General features: G+C 44.2%; 1 protein-coding gene across 1 annotated transcript; it reads right to left on the reverse strand.

The window, feature by feature from the left end:
• Positions 1 to 10,350: 10,350 nt before the first annotated feature.
• On the reverse strand, positions 10,351 to 12,514 carry LOC140277135 (uncharacterized). The gene is made up of 6 exons (XM_072372047.1): positions 12,232 to 12,514; positions 11,823 to 11,883; positions 11,566 to 11,666; positions 10,889 to 10,982; positions 10,708 to 10,775; positions 10,351 to 10,591 (listed from the first exon to the last, which is right to left on the reverse strand). The coding sequence occupies exons 1-6, from the start codon at positions 12,304 to 12,306 to the stop codon at positions 10,355 to 10,357; spliced, it is 636 nt and encodes a 211-aa protein (XP_072228148.1). The 5' UTR covers positions 12,307 to 12,514; the 3' UTR covers positions 10,351 to 10,354.
• Positions 12,515 to 21,445: the final 8,931 nt, after the last annotated feature.

A 21,445-nucleotide genomic window follows, 5' to 3' on the forward strand; every position in this document is an offset into this window, starting at 1 on the left:
TGATAAACAACAGTGTTGACTTTAAGTTGTTCAAGACGTCCTAACAGCATTTCTCATTAATATCACAGTGATGTACTATCATACAAACAAGTTGTACTTCAACATCTTAAAGTACAACAAAGAAAGATAACACCCCCCGTAGTGTATATTCAGACAGTTATGAAATCAATAAACATGATTATAAGGCTTAATAGAACACAGTGTCAGCCTCTGTAGCCATTTCAACATAAAATGATGCGTTCACATGTTTCCACAAGGATGATACGTGGAAAACATGATGTCAAACATGATAAAATATAACCTTTGGTTTTAAAAATGTTCACACAACATAAACATTAAATACTCATGAAGCCCTTTTGCATGAGTCGGTTTGTCAATTTAGAAAAACAACTTAAATATACCACTTGTACATGATTGGAAGTGGTTAAAGGAAACAGAAGTGCTGCTGGTCTGCAAAAGCTGGGACTCAGCAGCAAATACATCCAAGTGTTGATCCTCTGCCAGCACGGTACAGCAGTCAGAAGAAGTAGCATGAAACCGTTACCGGACCTGTACAGGCCGTCGGCCGACATTCCAACACTACTTCTCACCTGAGCTACTAGTTACCGTGAAGCCATGATCATTAAAGTCTGTCAAAGTAACAAATACATTTCAATGATTGGAAGATATTAACAATAATTAACATCAGTTTGACCAATAAATAGAAAGCCAGCTGTCATAAAGAAAATACAATGATTATCATTAAAAAGTGCTCATGATTCAAAGCCAGTACAGCAGTACTGAAAGATTTGTGAACTGTTGTAGTTCACAAAGCAGCATAAGAATTATACATATACACATGTTACAGCTGGCAGGATAAAAAGGGTCAATACTGATGTGCACCATTACATTCTGCAAGAATAAATAAATAAATAAATAAATAAATAAATAAATAAATAAATAGCCAATCAGCAGCCAGTATTGTTCAGTACACAATAAACTGGACTGTGATAGCTGTAGTACGTGTGCAGGACTCCTGACTGGAGGCAGCAATTTGGTTGGGAAATATAAATGTGGTCGATTAACGTGTTCTGTTCGGTTGTTGCTGCGGTGATAATTTGTGTGTACCCTCTAATTTGTAACAATTCGTGAATGGCTTTTTTACCTGTGGAGATAAGGTCCTCATTAAAGTCTCCACAAATGATGACGGGTTGGATGGTCATCATGTCCAAAGAATCCAATAAATGGTTCATTTGGGGTAAAAATTTGTCCAATCTGTAATTTGGAGGCCTGTAAATTGTCGCAATAAGCGCTTTTACCGGATGCTGTACTTTGACGACGATGAATTCCAGATCCGTGACATTTTGGATGTACCGCCGTGGTTCCGCTCTAATGTCGGTCCTAAAGTAAACTGCAACGCCGCCGCCAGCTTTTTTGGCCATGTCAGGATGGGTTGCGTACGAGACGTGTCTGTTGCGGGTCAACATGGTGTATCCTTCCAATTGAAAATGTGGGGAAATGTGTGAGCCAGACAGATGCGTTTCTGTTAGGCATAATACATGAGCCAATTTCAATTCATGGTGGCATTTTAAGTCCTCCATGTGAGACGGCAGTCCCTGTGTGTTGTGGTGGATGATGGTCAATGATTGATGTGTTTGATCGATTGTTTGTCCCAATTGTAATAATGGCCTTGTGTCGCTAAATGAGGTGTGTGTCATCTCCTGCAGTGCAGCTGTGATTTGTGGATCAGCATAAATTTTCTCCTCATTAAATTCAGTAATATAAAGTCCCTGAAGTGACGTTGTCCTGCTAAGGGCAACGTACGCCATTCCGGGCTCAAAAACGCGTTTCAAACAAACCACAGCTGACTGCATGGTCATGCCTTGTACTTTGTGGGCTGTACAGGCAAAGGCTAACTTCATTGGAAACTGCCGTCTCATAACACCCTTTAAGCTGAGGTTCTCCTCCGATTTGTCAATGTAAACTAAGTCGTCCGACGGTCCCTGAATTTTTTGGCGAAACCTCTGACCCGCTGTCGGATTGTCAAGCTTGAGTCCAATAAGCCTGACCGTGGTTGGTCCCTGTTGTGTGTTTGTGACCATGTGTGCAATGGTTCCAAATGTGCCGTTCACAAGCCCATCCTCGACATCCAGGTTCCGAATTATCATGACGCGCACTCCTATCGCCGCTTCAATTTTGTCGGGTAAATCTTTTTTTTTCCCTTTTAATGTTCCCAATGTAATCATTTGGCCTGTCTGAGGGTCTTTTTTGTAATCCTCTGCTTTGATACTGATGATATCAGAGCAGAGAGCAACAACCGTTTCAGAATTGTGCTTATCGACCTCTTTGTTGGTTGCGAATATGTGGAGGACGTCAGGTGGACAGTCTTGGTTGTCGTGGACTGTCTGTGCGAGCAAGGCTTTGTCCTGTTCGCTGAGAGAATCGGTCTTCTGCTTTACTCTGATCCTGTTCAGGAGCTCAGCAAAAGTCCGATCATCTTTCTGACGCATGATCTCTGTCAGGTTAACCATTTGAAAGTTCTCCTTCCAAAGATCAAGCACTTCCTCCTCATACACGCACAGTGGTTTGGCTTTACCAAGAGGGGGTAGTTGGTAAAAGTCTCCCACTGCAAGTACCGAAATCCCACCAAATGGTTTCTTGTTTCCTCTGATCTGCTGAAATCTCCAATGGACGTACGCAAAGAGTTCTTTGGACACCATGGAGATTTCGTCAATAATTAAAATTTCAACGTTTGACAGCACTGCTCTCATTTCGTCCAGCGAGTTTCCAAGACCCTGGTATGGTGGTTTCAGGGATCTTGGCAGTTTCAGAACTGAGTGCAGTGTCTTACCAGAGATGTTAAAAGCTGCCGTTCCAGTAAAAGCTGTCAGGAGTACCGCGGGTTGGGACATGTCTGCCTGGTCCCTGAATCTGGGGAGCTGGCGCAGGATCTTTGTGGCCTCCTCATGTATGCATTTGATGACATGAGATTTTCCACATCCAGCTCCTCCAGAAACAAAATAAAAGAACTGTTCAGGACTGTGCCCCCAGACAAGTCTGAAGCACCAGTCCCGAACAGTGTAAAAAATGGATGCCTGCATCTCGTTGAGGCTTCGGTACATCTTTATAACCAAATCTGGGCTCAGTCTCGGTACCTCGATGGCTGGAATGGTTGCTCCGCTCTCCACTTGATAGTCGGGAATGACTTCTCTCCGATTCTCGTCATTCACCGGCTCTCTCTCGGCAACACACTCCAACCGATCGACCTCGACTTCTGGTGCAAAAGAGTTCCAGGCATTTTGAAGAGGACCTTGCTCCTTAAGCCTTTCCATGGCCCTGTCAAATTCCTTCCCACGTCCTTCATAACGCATTTTGTTGAAATCTGTCCATTTTTTAACTGAGATTTCCCCTTTAGTTTCATTATTATAGAAACTCTCGTACGTGGGATGGTCCTCATTTTTCAGGTCATTGCTTGACCTGTGTGGAAAATAAAGTTTGAGAAGTCGCCCATAAAACTTCTCTGCCTGTTTCTTCTCTGAAAATCTTGTGTACCGAATTACAGCAGGTTTTCCAACTGTTCTTTTCTGAATGAACCCTTTGTCGTTCATCAGAGGAATGGCATTTTTACCCTGAGTTTCCAGACCATAAAGCACCCTGTAATCTGACACAAACTCAGCCAAACACATGCCTTCAAACTCACGTGTTTGGGGTCTGGAAGTGTACTTCTCAGGGAGTCCAGACATCCAGACTTCTTCACTATCGTCTGCCATTTCCTTTAACCTGCTCATGGGGAGACTCATCCGCACTGCTTGATCATCCGTCTGGATGAACAAGACACTACGGGAGCACTTTTTGAGGGGCAGGCTGCATGTTCGTGCTACAGACTCCTGAGCACTGACCTCTCTGTGTTTCACATACGCCTGCATGATCTGCTTCATCTCGTCTTTTTCATTGACATTCGTTTTTTTAACTTCACGAATGACACCATCGAGGAACTCGGTCATCTCATGTTCTGGCTTTGACACATAGGACATCATGTAGGCCAAACAACTGTAGTCGTCGATAACAAATTGGATGTCCATGTTCGCATTCCAGGCTCTGAGAAGATCCGAGTTGTAGGCGTTGACCCAACATTCCTTTGGATGGCGCTTCAGCAGAATCACATGGCCGTTGGTCAAATTGAAGACATTATCCAAATATTCTTCATAGGTCATCTTGCATCTTAGTAGCAGCTCTGATAAATTATTAAATGAGACATTTGGGTCACACAGTAAATCTCTCACTGGCTTGAGTTTTTCTTTGGCCTCTCTTTGTTGCTTTCCATAATCTCTCTTTTTAGACTTCTTCCCTTTGGTCTTTTCCCCACTTGTGCTGGGCTCCCCATCACCCAGCATCTCCTCCAGTTCTCCGAGGTTGGGGAAGGTAATCATGGTGTGGTCCACGGGTAGTTTTGGGAACCCAAATCTGCAGATTACGTTGCCTCTCTTGCATGATTTGGAGTGGTTTCTGCTGTGGACTTGGACCTCAGACACAATCTTATGAAGCTCAGGGTCAGTGTCTGGGTCAGGCATCCGGCACGTGATGTAGCGGTCAATAAATTTATACACGTGATCCTCCAGGTTTTCTCCAAATTTGGGGGCGTCTTTGATCCAGGCCAACATGTGGATGTGAGGACTTCCTCTGGCCTGAAACTCTACCCTATAAAAATAATCCTCAACCTCGCCAATTGGTTGAGCTGGAGACAGAATCAAATGAGCCATCAAAGCGTCGACTCTCTTCTCAAACAGTCTCATGACTGTGACAGGATTGCTTCTGAGGATCTCACATTTTTCATTCCAGTCCAGCTGTGAAAAGTCCACCTGTTGTCCTTGTTGAGCTTTTATGGCCTCAATAACCTCAGGCCATCTCATTTCAGCAGCTGAAAATGTGAGAAAGAAAGTTGGTTTGCCCAACTGTCTGACCATGGCATGGAGATCTTTAAGTGCTTTCTCCCAGTAAGCCGGGGTCCCTCTCAGTGGTCTCATGAAGCGAGTTGCGTCTCTGTCGCTAATGAGCTTTTCCACTTCGTCTTTGTCCTGAAGCATCCTGCTTGACACAATGCGTCCATCTCTGGTAATGGGTTTACTTTTCCGCATCTGGATGGACATGCTGTTTGTGGCTATGTGTGTCTCTGTGGCAAACTGAGCAAAGAACAAATAACTTTGATCAACTGCAAAGCGAGTGTCTGCAGAGAAGAGCCTTACATTAAAATACATACTGGGGGACACTTTAACTCTTCTGGCCTCACATATGGTGTTCCTCCCAGTAGGAAATTGGACGGGGAAGGCTTTGGCTTCTAGTTTGGGTGTTGAAAAGAAGCCAACAGGTTTGTTGCCTTGGGCCGGTGCGATGCTGAATATGCCTTGACCATAGGACAAAATCTCTTGTGCTATGTCAGAGGGCTGCATGCAAGAGTCCAGGGCCAAACCAGGACGTAAATCATCCTTTTCTGGCTCTGTGGGTTGTGGCTGTTGATCACTTCCACCTGCAGATGGTTCTTGTGGCTCCATCTGGTCATTTTGGATGATGGATGCTGCATTCTCCACTTCTGTATCTGTGTCTTCAGGAACCGTCTCGCTGGACTGATCATCCATGAGACTTTCAAAAGCAGCATCCTCGTCAATTGACACATCTGTGTATTCAGAATGTATCTCTTTCAGTTTTAATAGCCCAGCTAACACATTCTTCATGTTAACAGTGTAAAAATGTTGATACCCCTTGTATCTGATGTGTCTTTTTAGCTTTACTTGTAACAGCTGGGCTTCGTGTCTGGATCTTGGGAGGCAGTTTACGGTTGCTTCCACCTCTGATGGAACACAAACCACAGCACCATGTACTGCTCTCTGCCGTCCCTTTGGCAATGCGACAATTTTTGCAAATGGCAATATTTTTGCAATTAATTGTCTTTCTAATACATTTAATTGGCTCAGCTCTTGTGGGATGGGAGCAAGTTGCAAATTATTTGCCACAGCAATGGAAGACATTTTCCCCCTCTTCAAATGTCCGTCACAGCTGTGGCAAATCCACTCCTGCATCCTCTCTGGTGGAACGGTACAAGGAGCTGAGCATTCAGTGTTGCATGCGTGCACATATGTTCCTGTCAAGCAAGCAGCAACTATGTGGGCATTAATCACATAATTTGATCTGTTGCATTTCTTTACTTGATTAGGAAACAGGGTTCTGTGACACACTGTACAGATCAGTGTTGGTCCTTCCTGAATTTGTTCCCTGAATGCAGATATGGCAGCTTGCATAACATCACTGACCACAGGCTGAATTTCAGGCCGCACAGTTTGCTGGCAGGATCTACGGACGTATCTGTATTTCCTTCTTATTCTCAAGGCACACTGCAACTTGTGAAGTATGCGAAGAGTAGGATTTGCAGCCAGTCTGTCTCTCTTTTGCTGTGTACAGCGCTGAATGTGATGCAGCCTGAAAGAAGGATTCGTGTTGTACCGCTGCACCATGTACCTTTTCTGCCTGCTCTTAAAACCAGGATCTGTATGATAGTTATGGACTACGTACCATTTCTGCCTGCTCTGAAAACCAGGATCTGTATGATAGTTATGGACTACGTACCATTTCTGCCTGCTCTGAAAACCAGGATCTGTATGATAGTTATGGACTACGTACCTTTTCTGCTTGCTCTGAAAAGTTGGATCCGTTTTATATCTCCTGACAATGTATTCCCTCTTCTTTTTTTGAACATGAGCATCAGTATGGTACGTCATAATTCTATGAGCTTTAACTTTTTCCTGGATCTGTTGATAACGGCATTTGGATGATAACAGCCGTCGTTTATGGAATCGAGAATCCTTCCCATATCTTGTTGTCAGCGCCTGCAACTTCTTGGTCCTTAATCCTGAACAGATTGCATAACGTTGCCTGTAACGCTGGCTTCTCATCTTTCGTTTTAGGACATCAGTGGTTGTTCCCTTCTGGTTTTTGCGTGTACTTTCCTTACGAATGGCTTTGCGACGCCGTTGTTTATTTAATTTGGAGACATTTCCTATTGCCTCTGCAGTCCGATTTGGTACACGGTCTCCAACACTTTCACCGGTGCTCGTCTCTGGCACTGGTTCTTCTACAGAGCTGTGGGCTTCAACAGTCTCTGTATGTGCTGCGGGGGTTGACTCAGCACTCTTCTGTGCAGCTGCAGCTGCTGGATGTCCCCTGGAAGCATTGAGTGCTTCAAATGAAACTGGCACAAACTCGTAGCTGGTGTTACCTCCACGATCTCCGAACAGCTCGTGCAGGTGGCTGACCAGGTCACTCAGGTGAGTGAAAGTCAGCATGATTGCAGTTCCACCTGGGAGAGGCAAACCTGAAGCACTCCTGGAGTGAGAATCAAAGAATCCATATCTGCCTGTGCTGTCACGGAACACGGCAAAGCACTCGGGTGAGACCACGAGCAAAGCGTGACTGACGTCTTCAGACAGACACTCCAGGCGCGTGGCAAGGGGCAGCCACCATTTCCTTCTTTCAGGGCTGTCTTCCTCATCCATCAGAAATCCATATTTAATGGCAGATTTGTGCACGTTGTAGATGTTGCTGTCCGTTTGAATTTGGTTTGGAGTTTCCTCGATTGTGAGGTTGTCATCTATAAACCTCCCCTCAACCAGAAGCTTCATTTTGCTCCAAATGTACAGCGAATCCCCCTCTTCTAACACTTTATCTAAGTTAGCTGTACTGAACTGCATTCCCTCAGTGTGATAGGCCAGGAATATGAGAGCATTACATGTGCACTGGTGATTTTTGGAGAACCTTTCATATCTCATATCACCCTGGGAATGAGTTGCTCTCACAGTCCAAATCCTCTGAGAAGTGTGGCCAGGAACACGTTGAGCTGCAGTTGACTCGCTCTGCGTTTCCCGGGTCAGAATCTCAGCAGGTGTCTCACGCTGGTGAAAGAAAGATGCATCAGGTTACTATAACTATCAATACTTTTCACTTTCAGTGACTTTAAATGTAAAAGTACATTTGCTGATTTCTGCAATGAACATTGATGAATATAACAATGAAAGTTGTTTATATTAACCATGGCTGCTGCGATAAAGACATGTCTTCTTTTGGTGATGTTAGTGGTTATTGAAGTGATTCACATTTAAATTTACCCTTAAAGCAGGAAAATGGAGGTCAGTGGAGGCATCATCCATTAGTGGGAACCAGCTCGATGGTGAAGGAGTGCTCGCCATCTGATGAGACATAGTTAAGAGTCAGTACGACACAAAGTGAAGAGATTTAACACAGAACTTCTGTCATGAAAATGATAAACATGAACTCAGAGCTACATTCTGGGTTAATTGGAATTTGTTGCAGCAGCATTGACTACAGTTATAGTGGTTTCTGACACAGTATAAATACACTGATTTGGGTCTCCAAGAGCAGTGGAAAGAATGTGTGTGTACCTCATCAGGTGAAGGAGGGGGAGTGCTCATCATCCAGACGTTTGGCTGTGGAGGTGTCAGAAGTCTGGGAATCTGCAAGAATGGATACACTAATCATTACAGTGACTATAAAACAATCCCCCACCAGCTGCGTAGAAGAACTTTAGCTCCAGAACATCAACAAATGTCAGATGTCTGCATTATTGAAAGAGATACCTTCTGAGCTGGAGAATGGACGGGGGTGGAGCCTTCATGGTCTTTCCAGAAGTGTCTCGGAGGTGGAGACGCCTGAAGAAAAATGACATGATCCCACAGTGAAATAAAGCTCATCGCTTAATTTTGCTTAACAAGATCCCAAACAGGAGAATGTAGGGAAAAAAAACACACCTGTTCTGCAGCAACATGGGAGCAGGAGGGTAGTTCCTCCATCACCGGTCCTGCCGGGGGAACAGCCGCCGCTGCCGAGGGAGGAGGAGCCGCCGCCGAGGGAGGAGCCGCCGCCGAGGGAGGAGCCGCCGCCGAGGGAGGAGCCGCCGCCGAGGGAGGAGCCGCCGCCGAGGGAGGAGCCGCCGCCGAGGGAGGAGCCGCCGCCGGGTGAACCATCTGTTTGAAGAAAGGATGTTAGATAACACAGGAAACAATTACTACACATGAAGATGCACATTTGTCAGTTCATTACAAATGGTAAAAAAAGTTTTAAAAAAAGAGCCTTCAGAAACTGAACCCTGCTGTGCTGAGTCAGCTAAAGCTGGTGTGTAAAAAGAAAATACCTTTTCAGGGGGAGGAGGGGAGCAGGAGGGATTCTGACACAATGTTTGGTTATAAATGAACACCTGGATATTCCAAACAGAACTCACAACACTCGTGATAACGTAGTGATATCAGCAACATGTCACCATTAACATGTTTGTGCTTTAAATATCCTGCGTTTACCCAGTGGTGGAATAAAGTTTACCTCATCAGCTGAAGAGACGGTGGGTCTGGTCTGGCGTCCCCTGAACAGTCTGGCGCGACGTTCAGCTCTCTGCCAACACATGACATAAGTTAGTAAAGATGCAGCGTATGCAACACTGAGACCGCCTGCAAGAAGGCGCAGAGCAAACTGAACTTCTTCCGGAAACCGAGGTCTGTCAACATCTTCTACAGTGTAGTGTTGAAGGTGTAGTCTGCTCTGCAGCATCAGTCATCAGCACTTTCCCCAAACAAAAGAAAACAGAAAATTCAGTGGATGTTCTAAACACAGACGGCACCAACCTTCTCCACCCGCACACCTTCCTCCACACCAGCAGGCACAGGAACAGTAGGTGTCGGTGACACCTGAAAACCCAAGAACAAAGGCATGAATGAAAGTGAAACCATGTCAGTTTGACAGTTACTCGTCTGACCAAACTGCACCACAAAGGGATCAAAGACATTACAAACCTGTGGCTGGGCTCGCCTCCGCTTCAAGACAGCAGGCCTCCTCCGATGTTCCACAGGCGCTGCCTAATGAGAGCAAATGTACGACATGATCAAACAAACAGGTTCTCAATGAAGATGTCACACTTTGTCATTAATCCATTATGTACAACGAGGCAGCAACGTACCCATTTGCCTGCAGGAACACCCGCACCAAGGGCTGATGGAACCAGCTGCTCCATGGCCTCCAGGATCTCAGCGGAGAACCTCTGAGGATTCAGGGGAAAGACGGACTCCCCCCCTGAAACCACAGAACTGGCATCCACCTGGAAGGAGGAAAACAGAGATGAGGTTAGATAAACGACAGATGCAGTTACATGATTAAAGTGATGAAAGAAAATATCACTAAGATGATGCAGAACCATCCTCCTGTCGGGTGAAGCAGAGACAACTCAGCTTCCCCCCGAATGGTTCCACTGAAATGACGCCACATTGAAAAAGATGAATGATTAGAGCATCATTTATTGAACGTAAAAACATTAAAATCATGACTACAATGTCCAAGTTCTCACCTTAGCACCTGATCCCACAACCGTCCACTCCGAAGGAGGTGGACGTGGGGCAGGCACCTCACCTCTCACCACGATGCGAGGACGCATCCTGGGAGATGGTGGGGAGACCCTGTGAAGCACGAGGGGCTTCACTGCTGGCGGTTCCAGAGCCTCGTAGGTGGCCCGCCACAGCAACTGCACAAGGATGGGCATCCCTGCGTCGTCACTGAGGTGGACCTGCAGAAACAAGGAGAACAGGACAGAAAAAGGAGATTAAAAAGGGTTGTAAACGTCCCACATTTAGCTGTTAAATGTTAGTCTTTATTAGTTTTTATAATTTTCTAAAAACTTACACCATCGTAGGCCCACAGCTCCAAACGGTTGAGAGGGAACTCATCCGCCATGTGGCAGTATTTAAGGCCTAAAGGCAAACAGAGAAAACATGTCTCAATAAACATGTAGAATTATTTCATATTTTAATGAAGCAGAACTCCTAAATCCATCTGAACATGCATTGATTTTATGAAAACGTACCGTAACTGGCCGCCACACGGTGAAACTCCTGGCGAATGAGTTTCTGGTATCCCTCATCCACCGTCAGCCGCGGGACGAAGTCCGCAACGAACACCTTTAAAAAACAATGACGGGGCATTAGGAATGATGGCAGGATGTAAACGGAGAACCTCAATGGCTTCATGTCAAAGTAAACCTGAAGAGCTTACCTTAGGCCAGCGGTTGCAGACGGTGGCCAGGTAACGGCCAAAAGCTGCGCCCGCCTCCTCCACAGTCCTGCTGGCCGTCAGGTCGTTGCTGGGAGCCAGGACACACACCGCGTCAGGAACCTGAGGAAGAGCACAGGACAGTACCTCTTTCCTGAGCTGGTTGGCACACGCCCCCGGGGTGGACATCACGCCAAAGGAGAAGCGCCCCTCCGGCATGGTGACGATTCCATCTGCGACGGATCGCAGATGAGAATCTCCTACAAGAAGAACAAACTGGGACAAGAGAAAAGATTTACGTTAGAAAAAGAACATTCAATAATTAACTGTTCATACCCGCTTCATCCTGATCAGGGACACAGGGCGGAAGAAGCAGGAGCCTTTCCAAGGCATCAGTCAGTGGGAGGCAGTATATACTTATAGAGACCTGGAATGATAGTAACCAATCAGAAGCACTCATATTGAATGTGTTCTTTAGAAATGTATAAATACCTTCTTATCGGGATGCTGGGCAGGGATGACCAGCTTGTGGCTCTTCCCGCTGAAAGGACTGGTCGGCCACCTGCGCACCTTGTGACGCCACCCCGTCCCATCTGCCATGAAGAGAAAAACACAAACAACAACCTTTACTGATAAAAGAATTAATTGAATGTCAATAAAGTGGGTAGCACGGAGTGAAAGGAACTATTTACTTCAGCTATACAACATAGATGAACCTGAACGTGGAAATAAAAACACAGATTACATACGTGCGCTAGCCCCAGAGGGCTGCTGATGGCCAACCAGCTCGGTCCCTGGCACCGCTCTGCCCTGAAGGTCAAAGAATAACTTTAATTTTCCAGCACAGATTGAGAAATAAACAGTAAAAATGACATTCCAACACTGATAAGAAATTAAAGCAGTGTAAGTTAAATGTGTGCAAAGCAAAGCTGTTGGTTCTACAGTACACTGTAAGGTCTGCGATTAAAAATATTGTTTTAAATCTAAGTGGAATTGCATATTTAACCTAAAATTTGAGGGCAATTTACAGAATAATTATTGATATCCTGAAGTCTCTGGAGTTTTTACAAACATGATGACTGACAAGCACAAACAGAAAGTGATTTGTTTTTCATCAAGTGTAATACATTCATATAAATTAATTTGAGAAAAATATACCTCCGGCACGTCCGGCACGTCGAGCTTCCTCCAGCGGTCCTTGGCGGCCTGGGCTTTCCTTCCCTTCCTCGGCATCCTGCAGAGAAAAATAGAAGGAAAAAAAGAAAGACGAGAGGAGGCAAGAGCACAACAATCCAACAACAACAATCTATAAAGAATGCCAAAGCTCAATATATGTTGTGTTCAAAACGTAATGGAAATTTAGGATGTACTGAAGTACTGTTAAACAAATGAAGGTTGTAAAAGGTGAATGTTCTGAGAGTGTTCTCTCTAATAGTGTGCGTGTGTGTGTGTGTGTGCGCTTGTGTGTGTCCTATGGGTAGATATGTATGGGTATAGAAATGGGTATGTAGATGGGTTGTAATGAAGGTGAGTATGTTGGTAGGTTTGTAAGTCGGTGTGTAGATCGGTTTGTAGGTGTGAAAGCTTTCCACAGAGGAATTCACAATCAAAGGGTTTAGGAGCTGAAAAAAAAGAGAAGAAAAGAATCTGATTAATAACACAAACTATAGTTGTCTGTCCTTAAAACTTGAATAAAGTGAATATGTCAGTGTTCAAATTGTAATAATCCATAAAGCTTAGAATGTATACACTTTTGTCAGTAAACTAAAAAGATTCCTGTAAACAGGAAAACACAAAATTCACGAATAGTTGCCAACTTACAGGGTATCTGACAAGCTCAGTCACAACACTGAAAGCAGTCTGTCAAAAGAAAAGAAAAAAATATTCATCAGCAAAAGGAACATGGAATGAAGAACATGTGAAGATATAAGTTATACAGGTCAGTGAGGAAAGTAAAACCTTAACTGTTCACCACGCAGGAAGAGACTAATATAATATGTTTTTGAAGTAGCTTTAGAGCTAAAGCCAGTTCATTTTCTAATTAATCAGATATAACATAACATCATCATTAGGCCACTTTAAATGGCTTTCTTAAAATCTGCAAGCTCATTTAAAAATAGAACTTACTTCATTTAAATAAGATTAATCAGGGGAAACTAAAGTAAATTAGCAAAGCTTTGATTCCACCTCAGCCAGCCCTTTAGCAGTTAAAAACATTTGATGTTTGTCTGTGAGAGATTGCAGTGTAGCCTACAAAGCTAAGGCAGCATTGGTATACAGGATTTAGTACAAAACACAAGCAAAATGAGCAGTCAACACAAGACATATTGTGTTAAAATCACAATGCATTCACATTCTGAGTCATTCAACAGCAGCACATAGCAAAATGAGCAGTCAACACAAGACATATTGTGTTAAAATCACAATGCATTCACAGTCTCAATCATTCAACAGCAACACATAGCAAAATGAGCAGTCAACACAAGACATATTGTGTTAAAATCACAATGCATTCACAGTCTCAATCATTCAACAGCAGCACATAGCAAAATGAGCAGTCAACACAAGACATATTGTGTTAAAATCACAATGCATTCACATTCTGAGTCATTCAACAGCAGCACATAGCAAAATGAGCAGTCAACACAAGACATATTGTGTTAAAATCACAATGCATTCACAGTCTCAATCATTCAACAGCAGCACATAGCAAAATGAGCAGTCAACACAAGACAGTGTTAAAATCACAATGCATTCACAGTCTCAATCATTCAACAGCAGCACATAGCAAAATGAGCAGTCAACACAAGACAGTGTTAAAATCACAATGCATTCACAGTTTCAATCATTCAACAGCAGCACATAGCAAAATGAGCAGTCAACACAAGACATATTGTGTTAAAATCACAATGCATTCACATTCTGAGTCATTCAACAGCAGCACATAGCAAAATGAGCCGTCAACACAAGACATATTGTGTTAAAATCACAATGCATTCACATTCTGAGTCATTCAACAGCAGCACATAGCAAAATGAGCCGTCAACACAAGACATATTGTGTTAAAATCACAATGCATTCACAGTCTCAATCATTCAACAGCAGCACATAGCAAAATTCACATTCTGAATCATTCAACACCAGCACATATCTTTTACCGTCGAGAGCATTCAAGTTCAGGCTGCGAGCTAACAATGTAGCATGCTAACATGAGGCAGAGACAGACATTAGCCGAAGGAAATTTAGCAAATACCTTATTCTTTGTTTAACTCGAAGACGGTAATATTTCCGCCAAGCTCAACGACATATAATGTTCAATATAACCACTAGACACAAGCCTTATACTGAAATAGTCATTAAATTCATGTTCCAACAAGTTCAATTGAACAAGCTTTTGCCGTCGAGAGCGTTCAAGTTCAGGCTGCGGGCTAACAATGTAGCATGCTAACATGAGGCAGAGACACACATTAGCCGAAGGAAATTTAGCAAATACCTTATTCTTTGTTTAACTCGAAGACGGTAATATTTCCGCCAAGCTCAACGACATATAATGTTCAATATAACCACTAGACACAAGCCTTATACTGAAATAAAGTCATTAAATTCATGTTCCAACAAGTTCAATTGAACAAGCTTTTGCCGTCGAGAGCGTTCAAGTTCAGGCTGCGGGCTAACAATGTAGCATGCTAACATGAGGCAGAGACACAGACACATTAGCCGACGGAAATTTAGCAAATACCTTATTCTTTGTTTAACTCGAAGACGGTAATATTTCCGCCAAGCTCAACGACATATAATGTTCAATATAACCACTAGACATACTGAAATAAACTCTCAGTAAATTCACAGCATTCCACGCCAGACAGCGGGCTAATAGTGTAGCATGCTAAACGAAGGCAGCCACACAGAAACATCAGAATAGAGAAAAGTAGTTCTAAATACAAAACGTATTCTCCGTTAAACATGCCTACATCCATATTTCCAACAAGCAACAACATAATATTGAATATGACCAATCAACACCATTGATTAGCATTCTGTAAAGGAAGAAGCAAAAAACAGGTCTTACCTGAACAAAGCTCGCCAGACAGAAAGACTATTCGAGAATATTCGAAGAACCAGGGGCGAAGTGACGATCCAACAACCAATGAAAACAGTGGAATTGCTGACATCCAATAAAGGTTGAATATGTACTGCTGACGTGCAATTTTCCTTTCGCGGACATATGTGTCGTCAGCGGCTGGCATGAAGCTGTTATTGAAGCTGATGTGTTGATCATAATGGAAAACATATGAGTCCGTGCGCGCTGTCGCGCGCATTTGTCTCGTGAGTGGCACGAACCTGTTATCACAGCTGATGTGTTGATCATAATGGAAAACATATGAGTCAGTGCGCGCTATCGCGCGCATTTGTCTCGTGAGGGCTAGCATGACGCTGTTGATAGCTGATGTGTTGATCATAATGGAAAACATATGAGTCCGTGCGCGCTATCGCGCGCATTTGTCTCGTGAGTGGCACGAACCTGTTGTCACAGCTGATGTGTTGATCATAATGGAAAACATATGAGTCCGTGCGCGCTGTCGCGCGCATTTGTCTCGTGAGTGGCACGAACCTGTTATCACAGCTGATGTGTTGATCATAATGGAAAACATATGAGTCCGTGCGCGCTATCGCGCGCATTTGTCTCGTGAGTGGCACGTACCTGTTATCACAGCTGATGTGTTGATCATAATGGAAAACATATGAGTCAGTGCGCGCTGTCGCGCGCATTTGTCTCGTGAGGGCTAGCATGACGCTGTTGATAGCTGATGTGTTGATCATAATGGAAAACATATGAGTCCGTGCGCGCTGTCGCGCGCATTTGTCTCGTGAGTGGCACGAACCTGTTATCACAGCTGATGTGTTGATCATAATGGAAAACATATGAGTCAGTGCGCGCTGTCGCGCGCATTTGTCTCGCTGTTATGATAGCTGATGTGTTGATCATAGTGGAAAACATATGAGTCAGTGCGCGCTATCGCGCGCATTTGTTTCGTGAGCGCTAGCATGACGCTGTTGGGTCAGTGCGCGCTATCGCGCGCATTTGTCTCGTGAGCGGCTAGCATGACGCTGTTGGGTCAGTGCGCGCTGTCGCGCGCATTTGTCTCGTGAGCAGCTGGCATGAAGCTGTTTTCACAGTTTTGGCTGCCTGCTGACAGACAGAGGCTGTCATGTTATATTGTAATAGGAGCACAGATAAAACAGGCTGGCATAATGCTGTTACAGCAGGCCAGCCTGCTTGGCTCTGGCTTCATCAGCTGTGATAGAACAGGGCAGACATCTTGAGTGAGCTCCCAATTAGTTGCTATGGGCAACAGCTGTGCCTGCCAACTGCCATTCTGCACCTCACTTTGTCCCCTTAAAATCATGGGGTTTTCATTTTGAGCAGGAAATCTGGAACAAACGCTCGCTGTTCGAAAAGTAGAAGTCGTATCCGAATAATTCTTTGACCGTGAGCGCCAGAAGGCCCGGGGGAAGCCAGCGGTGTCATTTTTATTCTTCTAACCCCCGTGGCTCCTTTATTATGGCAGTTTTAAAATGATTTTTCCGACTGATTTCAGGCCTCGCCCGTTTTATAATGGGATTTAATGTTCCCTCTCTGCGCTCAGAGGGGATTTGTGAGAAATCTGTGAGGCCCAGCTCAATGACAGTCACATTGGGTGAAAGACAACTAAAATACCTACGTTTTGATGTATAATTTATCCAAATCAGGCAGATATTTTGGACGTGAGAGGCATTTGTTTGAAAAATAATTTTTTAAAGATTTTTAGAGTGAGAGGTAGAGTGCAGAGGCACAAAATTTGCTCCTCTGGACACCTAAAACGTAAACTGCCGTTGTGTCAAAGCCGTATAAGCTATTAACAAGCCCTTTACACCAGTTAAAGCTGAGTCTTTCCTGTCACACACAAACTTTGAATGATGTGTGTATGACCTTGTATGGCTGAGTTCAGAGGCCTCCAAGGGGAGGCAGTTTTGGGCTCTTCGAGCCCAAAACTGCCTCGTTAAGGCCTTCTCCATTCATTTTCCCATTGACAATTTGCCCGCTTTTTCCCATTTATCCGCTATTCCGGTCGAGTAATGAGAGAGAAAAATACAAGCACACCTCTCCCGATCGGCGCGCACGCAGCCATGTATTTTTTATTTGAGTCGGACCTTCGCTGTGGGACGAGTAGCGCGCCGAAAAACGGGCGGAAACGGAAGAATAATAATAACTAGAAAATTTCTGAAGAAATTTTGATGGGTGCCCAGCTGCTGCCCGTCTTCTGCCCGTCCACACACACACACACACACAGATGAGAGCTGTGCTGTGCTGAGAGACCTGCTAGTTGCCAGTCAAGCATTAGGTATTTCAGTATTAAACTAAGGTACAGAGATAAGCTGAAACATAGTTTAACATTTGAGATCCTGGCCTGCTGTGGTGAAACCTGCCTGCTTTGGGCAGCATGAGGGAGAGACGGCTGGCTTAATAGATGGCTTAAACAAGGTTTTTAATGTCTTAATCACACAATGAACCACTTTACACTTTAAATGGTGGCAGCCATTATGTTTACCTGATTAAGGAGGAGAGTTTAAACAGCCAATCACCTGCTCAGTTACTGGTCTTTTAGCCAACCGAGTCCCCTTTTGGGGGGGTTGAAGCAGAGATCCCAGAGGAGGAGGACAGAAAGTAATGTTCAGACATACTGACAGTTTAAATGCGTTTATTTAGCAACAACAGCTCATTATAATTCAGTCAGTTTTGATAAACTTTAACATGGCACAGTCTATAATAGGGGTCCCTGTGTAGAGAAATATCTGTAAGCATTCACCATCACAGTAAGAGGAAGACATGAGGACATTAAACCCAACAACATTCAAATCTTACCTCTGTCCTATGGTGATAGAAACTCCAGTCTTCATCGGAGTCCTCGGTCACATCTGTGTTTGCTCAAGGTTGTTTGGGTCACTGCAGCTGATGGGAGTCCTTCTCTGCTTCATAAGACAAAAAGAGAGGAAACCAAATGTTGAGTTTCATGTAGATAAATTTTCTTGTTTTTGATTCATCACAAAAAATATCCAAAGTACAATCAATGTATTGAGTAAAGATAAAAACACTCACCTTTTTTCATAGTTCTTCTCCTTGGACACGTCACGATGCAGTTTGAATCCTCCTGTGGAAGCGCAGGTGTTCGGTTCAGCAGGACCTCAGATGGAAAGCTGGACACACAATCATTAACAGCATTAATCATAAACAGACATCCTTACTGTATGTGAGCTGTGAGGGGAAGTGTCAGTACTTACTTTAGACCTTTTTGTCTGTCTCTGCAGCATCTGCATGATGACTGTAGTCTGGATTCATGCTGGTTGCTCATGTTTTAAAAGCTGGAGACAACAATCATGAAATTAGCACCAAGCACACATGATGAAAAGCACTGAAACTGTCTTCATACATGTAGAAGTCTCACCTGTAAGTGCAGCGTTACATCTAATGAGGTCCTGCTTCTCCAACCGAAGATGCTGCATCAGTGTTTTCTGGGGGGGGGGGGTGTTTGGTTTCTCTGACAGAAGAAAAACAAAAGCATGATAACTTCTAATGAATAAATGGAACAATCTGGTGATGTTATGAGTTAAGGATTCACGTTAAACAGAGTGAAGTGTGAGGTGTAACTCTGCACCTTTGACTCCAACATTTACCTCAGTTTCATCTTTTTCTCTGTCTGACTGAAGCTGCTCCGTCTCTGTCCTGTCTGCCTTCTCTGAGCTTGTCATCACTGGTGGTGTAGCTCTCCGACTGAACAAACTCATGATACTCTTCTCACAAAAACATGGTCAAGGATGATAAACTAATTGTCAAAGCATCACCGTGCCAGCACGGTACAGCAATCAGGAGGAATCACACTCTACTAGTTAAGCCATGATCCTCAAAGTTCATATTTCACTGATTGGAAGATATGTACAATAATTAACATAATTGCCAACTGTCAAATAAAATACCATGATTATAATTCAAAAGTGCTCATGACTTGAGAATATATAGACGAATAAATAGATGAATAAATAGACATAAAAATAGATAAATAAGCTAAATGAGCACTGAACACAAGCCATATTCTGTTCAAATCACAATGCATTCACATTCTGACTCATTCGACACCAGCACATAGCTTTTGCCGTCGAGCGCGTTCAAGTTCAGGCTGCGGGCTAACAATGTAGCATGCTAAGCTAAGGCAGGCACACAGAAACATCGGCGGAAGGAAAATTAGCAAATACGTTGTCTTTATTTAACTCGAAGACGTCATATTTCCGCCACGATCAACGACAGATAATGTTCAATATAACCACTCAACGTAAATTCATAGCCTTCATAGCATTCAACGCCAAACAGCGGGTTTATAGTGTAGCATGCTAAACAAGGCAGTCACACAGAAACATCGGCGGAAGGAAAATTAGCAAATACCTCGTCTTTATTTAACTGGGAGACGGTCATATTTCCGCCACGATCAACGACAGATAATGTTCAATATAACCACAACGTAAATTCATAGCTTTCACAGCATTCCACGCCAGACAGCGGGCTAATAGTGTAGCATGCTAAACAAGGCAGCCACACCGAAACATCGGCGGAAGGAAAATTAGCAAATACCTTGTCTTTATTTAACTGGAAGACGGTCATATTTCCGCCACGATCAACGACAGATAATGTTCAATATAACCACAACGTAAATTCATAGCCTTCATAGCATTCCACGCCAAACAGCGGGTTTATAGTGTAGCATGCTAAACAAAGCAGTCACACCGAAACATCGGCGGAAGGAAAATTAGCAAATACCTCGTCTTTATTTAACTGGGAGACGGTCATATTTCCGCCACGATCAACGACAGATAATGTTCAATATAACCACAACGTAAATTCATAGCTTTCACAGCATTCCACGCCAGACAGCGGGCTAATAGTGTAGCATGCTAAACAAGGCAGCCACACCGAAACATCGGCGGAAGGAAAATTAGCAAATACCTCGTCTTTATTTAACTGGAGGACGGTCATATTTCCGCCACGATCAACGACAGATAATGTTCAATATAACCAAACCAAGCAAAAAATAGATCTTACCTGAACAAAGCTCGCCAGACAGAAAGACTACTCAAGAATATTCGAAGAAGCAGGGGCGAAGTGACGATCCAACAACCAATGAAAACAGTGGAATTGCTGACGTGTGTCGTCAAGCGTCTGGTATGACGCTGTTAAAACAGCTGATGTGTTGATCATAATGGAAAACATATGAGTCCGTGCGCGCTGTCGCGCGCATTTGTCTCGTGAGTGGCACGAACCTGTTATCACAGCTGATGTGTTGATCATAATGGAAAACATATGAGTCAGTGCGCGCTATCGCGCGCATTTGTTTCGTGAGGGCTAGCATGACGCTGTTGATAGCTGATCATAATGGAAAACATATGAGTCCGTGCGCGCTGTCGCGCGCATTTGTCTCGTGAGTGGCACGAACCTGTTATCACAGCTGATGTGTTGATCATAATGGAAAACATATGAGTCAGTGCGCGCTATCGCGCGCATTTGTTTCGTGAGGGCTAGCATGACGCTGTTGATAGCTGATCATAATGGAAAACATATGAGTCCGTGCGCGCTGTCGCGCGCATTTGTCTCGTGAGTGGCACGAACCTGTTATCACAGCTGATGTGTTGATCATAATGGAAAACATATGAGTCAGTGCGCGCTGTCGCGCGCATTTGTCTCGTGAGGGCTAGAATGACGCTGTTATGATAGATGTGTTGATCATAATGGAAAGCATATGAGTCAGTGAGCGCTATCGCGCGCATTTGTTTCGTGAGCGGCTAGCATGACGCTGTTGGGTCAGTGCGCGCTGTCGCGCGCATTTGTCTCGTGAGCGGCTAGCATGACGCTGTTGGGTCAGTGCGCGCTGTCGCGCGCATTTGTCTCGTGAGCGGCTAGCATGACGCTGTTGGGTCAGTGCGCGCTGTCGCGCGCATTTGTCTCGTGAGCAGCTGGCATGAAGCTGTTTTCACAGTTTTGGCTGCCTGCTGACAGACAGAGGCTGTCATGTTATATTGTATTAGGAGCACAGATAAAACAGGCTGGCCTAATGCTGTTACAGCAGGCCAGCCTGCTTGGCTCTGCCCTCATCCGCCATCTTGATTCTGCCCTCATCAGCTGTGATAGAACAGGGCAGCCTTCTTGGGTGTGGTCAGCATTAGTTGCTATGGGCAACAGCTGTGCCTGCCAACTGCCAACTGCCGAATTCTGCACCTCACTTTGTCCCCTTAAAATCATGGGGTTTTCATATTGAGGCAGAAATCTGGAACAAAACGCTCGCTGTTC

The sequence above is a fragment of the Leuresthes tenuis genome, unplaced genomic scaffold (genome assembly GCF_036924035.1).
Source record: "Leuresthes tenuis unplaced genomic scaffold, fLeuTen1.0.hap1 SCAF_19, whole genome shotgun sequence".
NCBI lineage: Eukaryota > Metazoa > Chordata > Actinopteri > Atheriniformes > Atherinopsidae > Leuresthes > Leuresthes tenuis.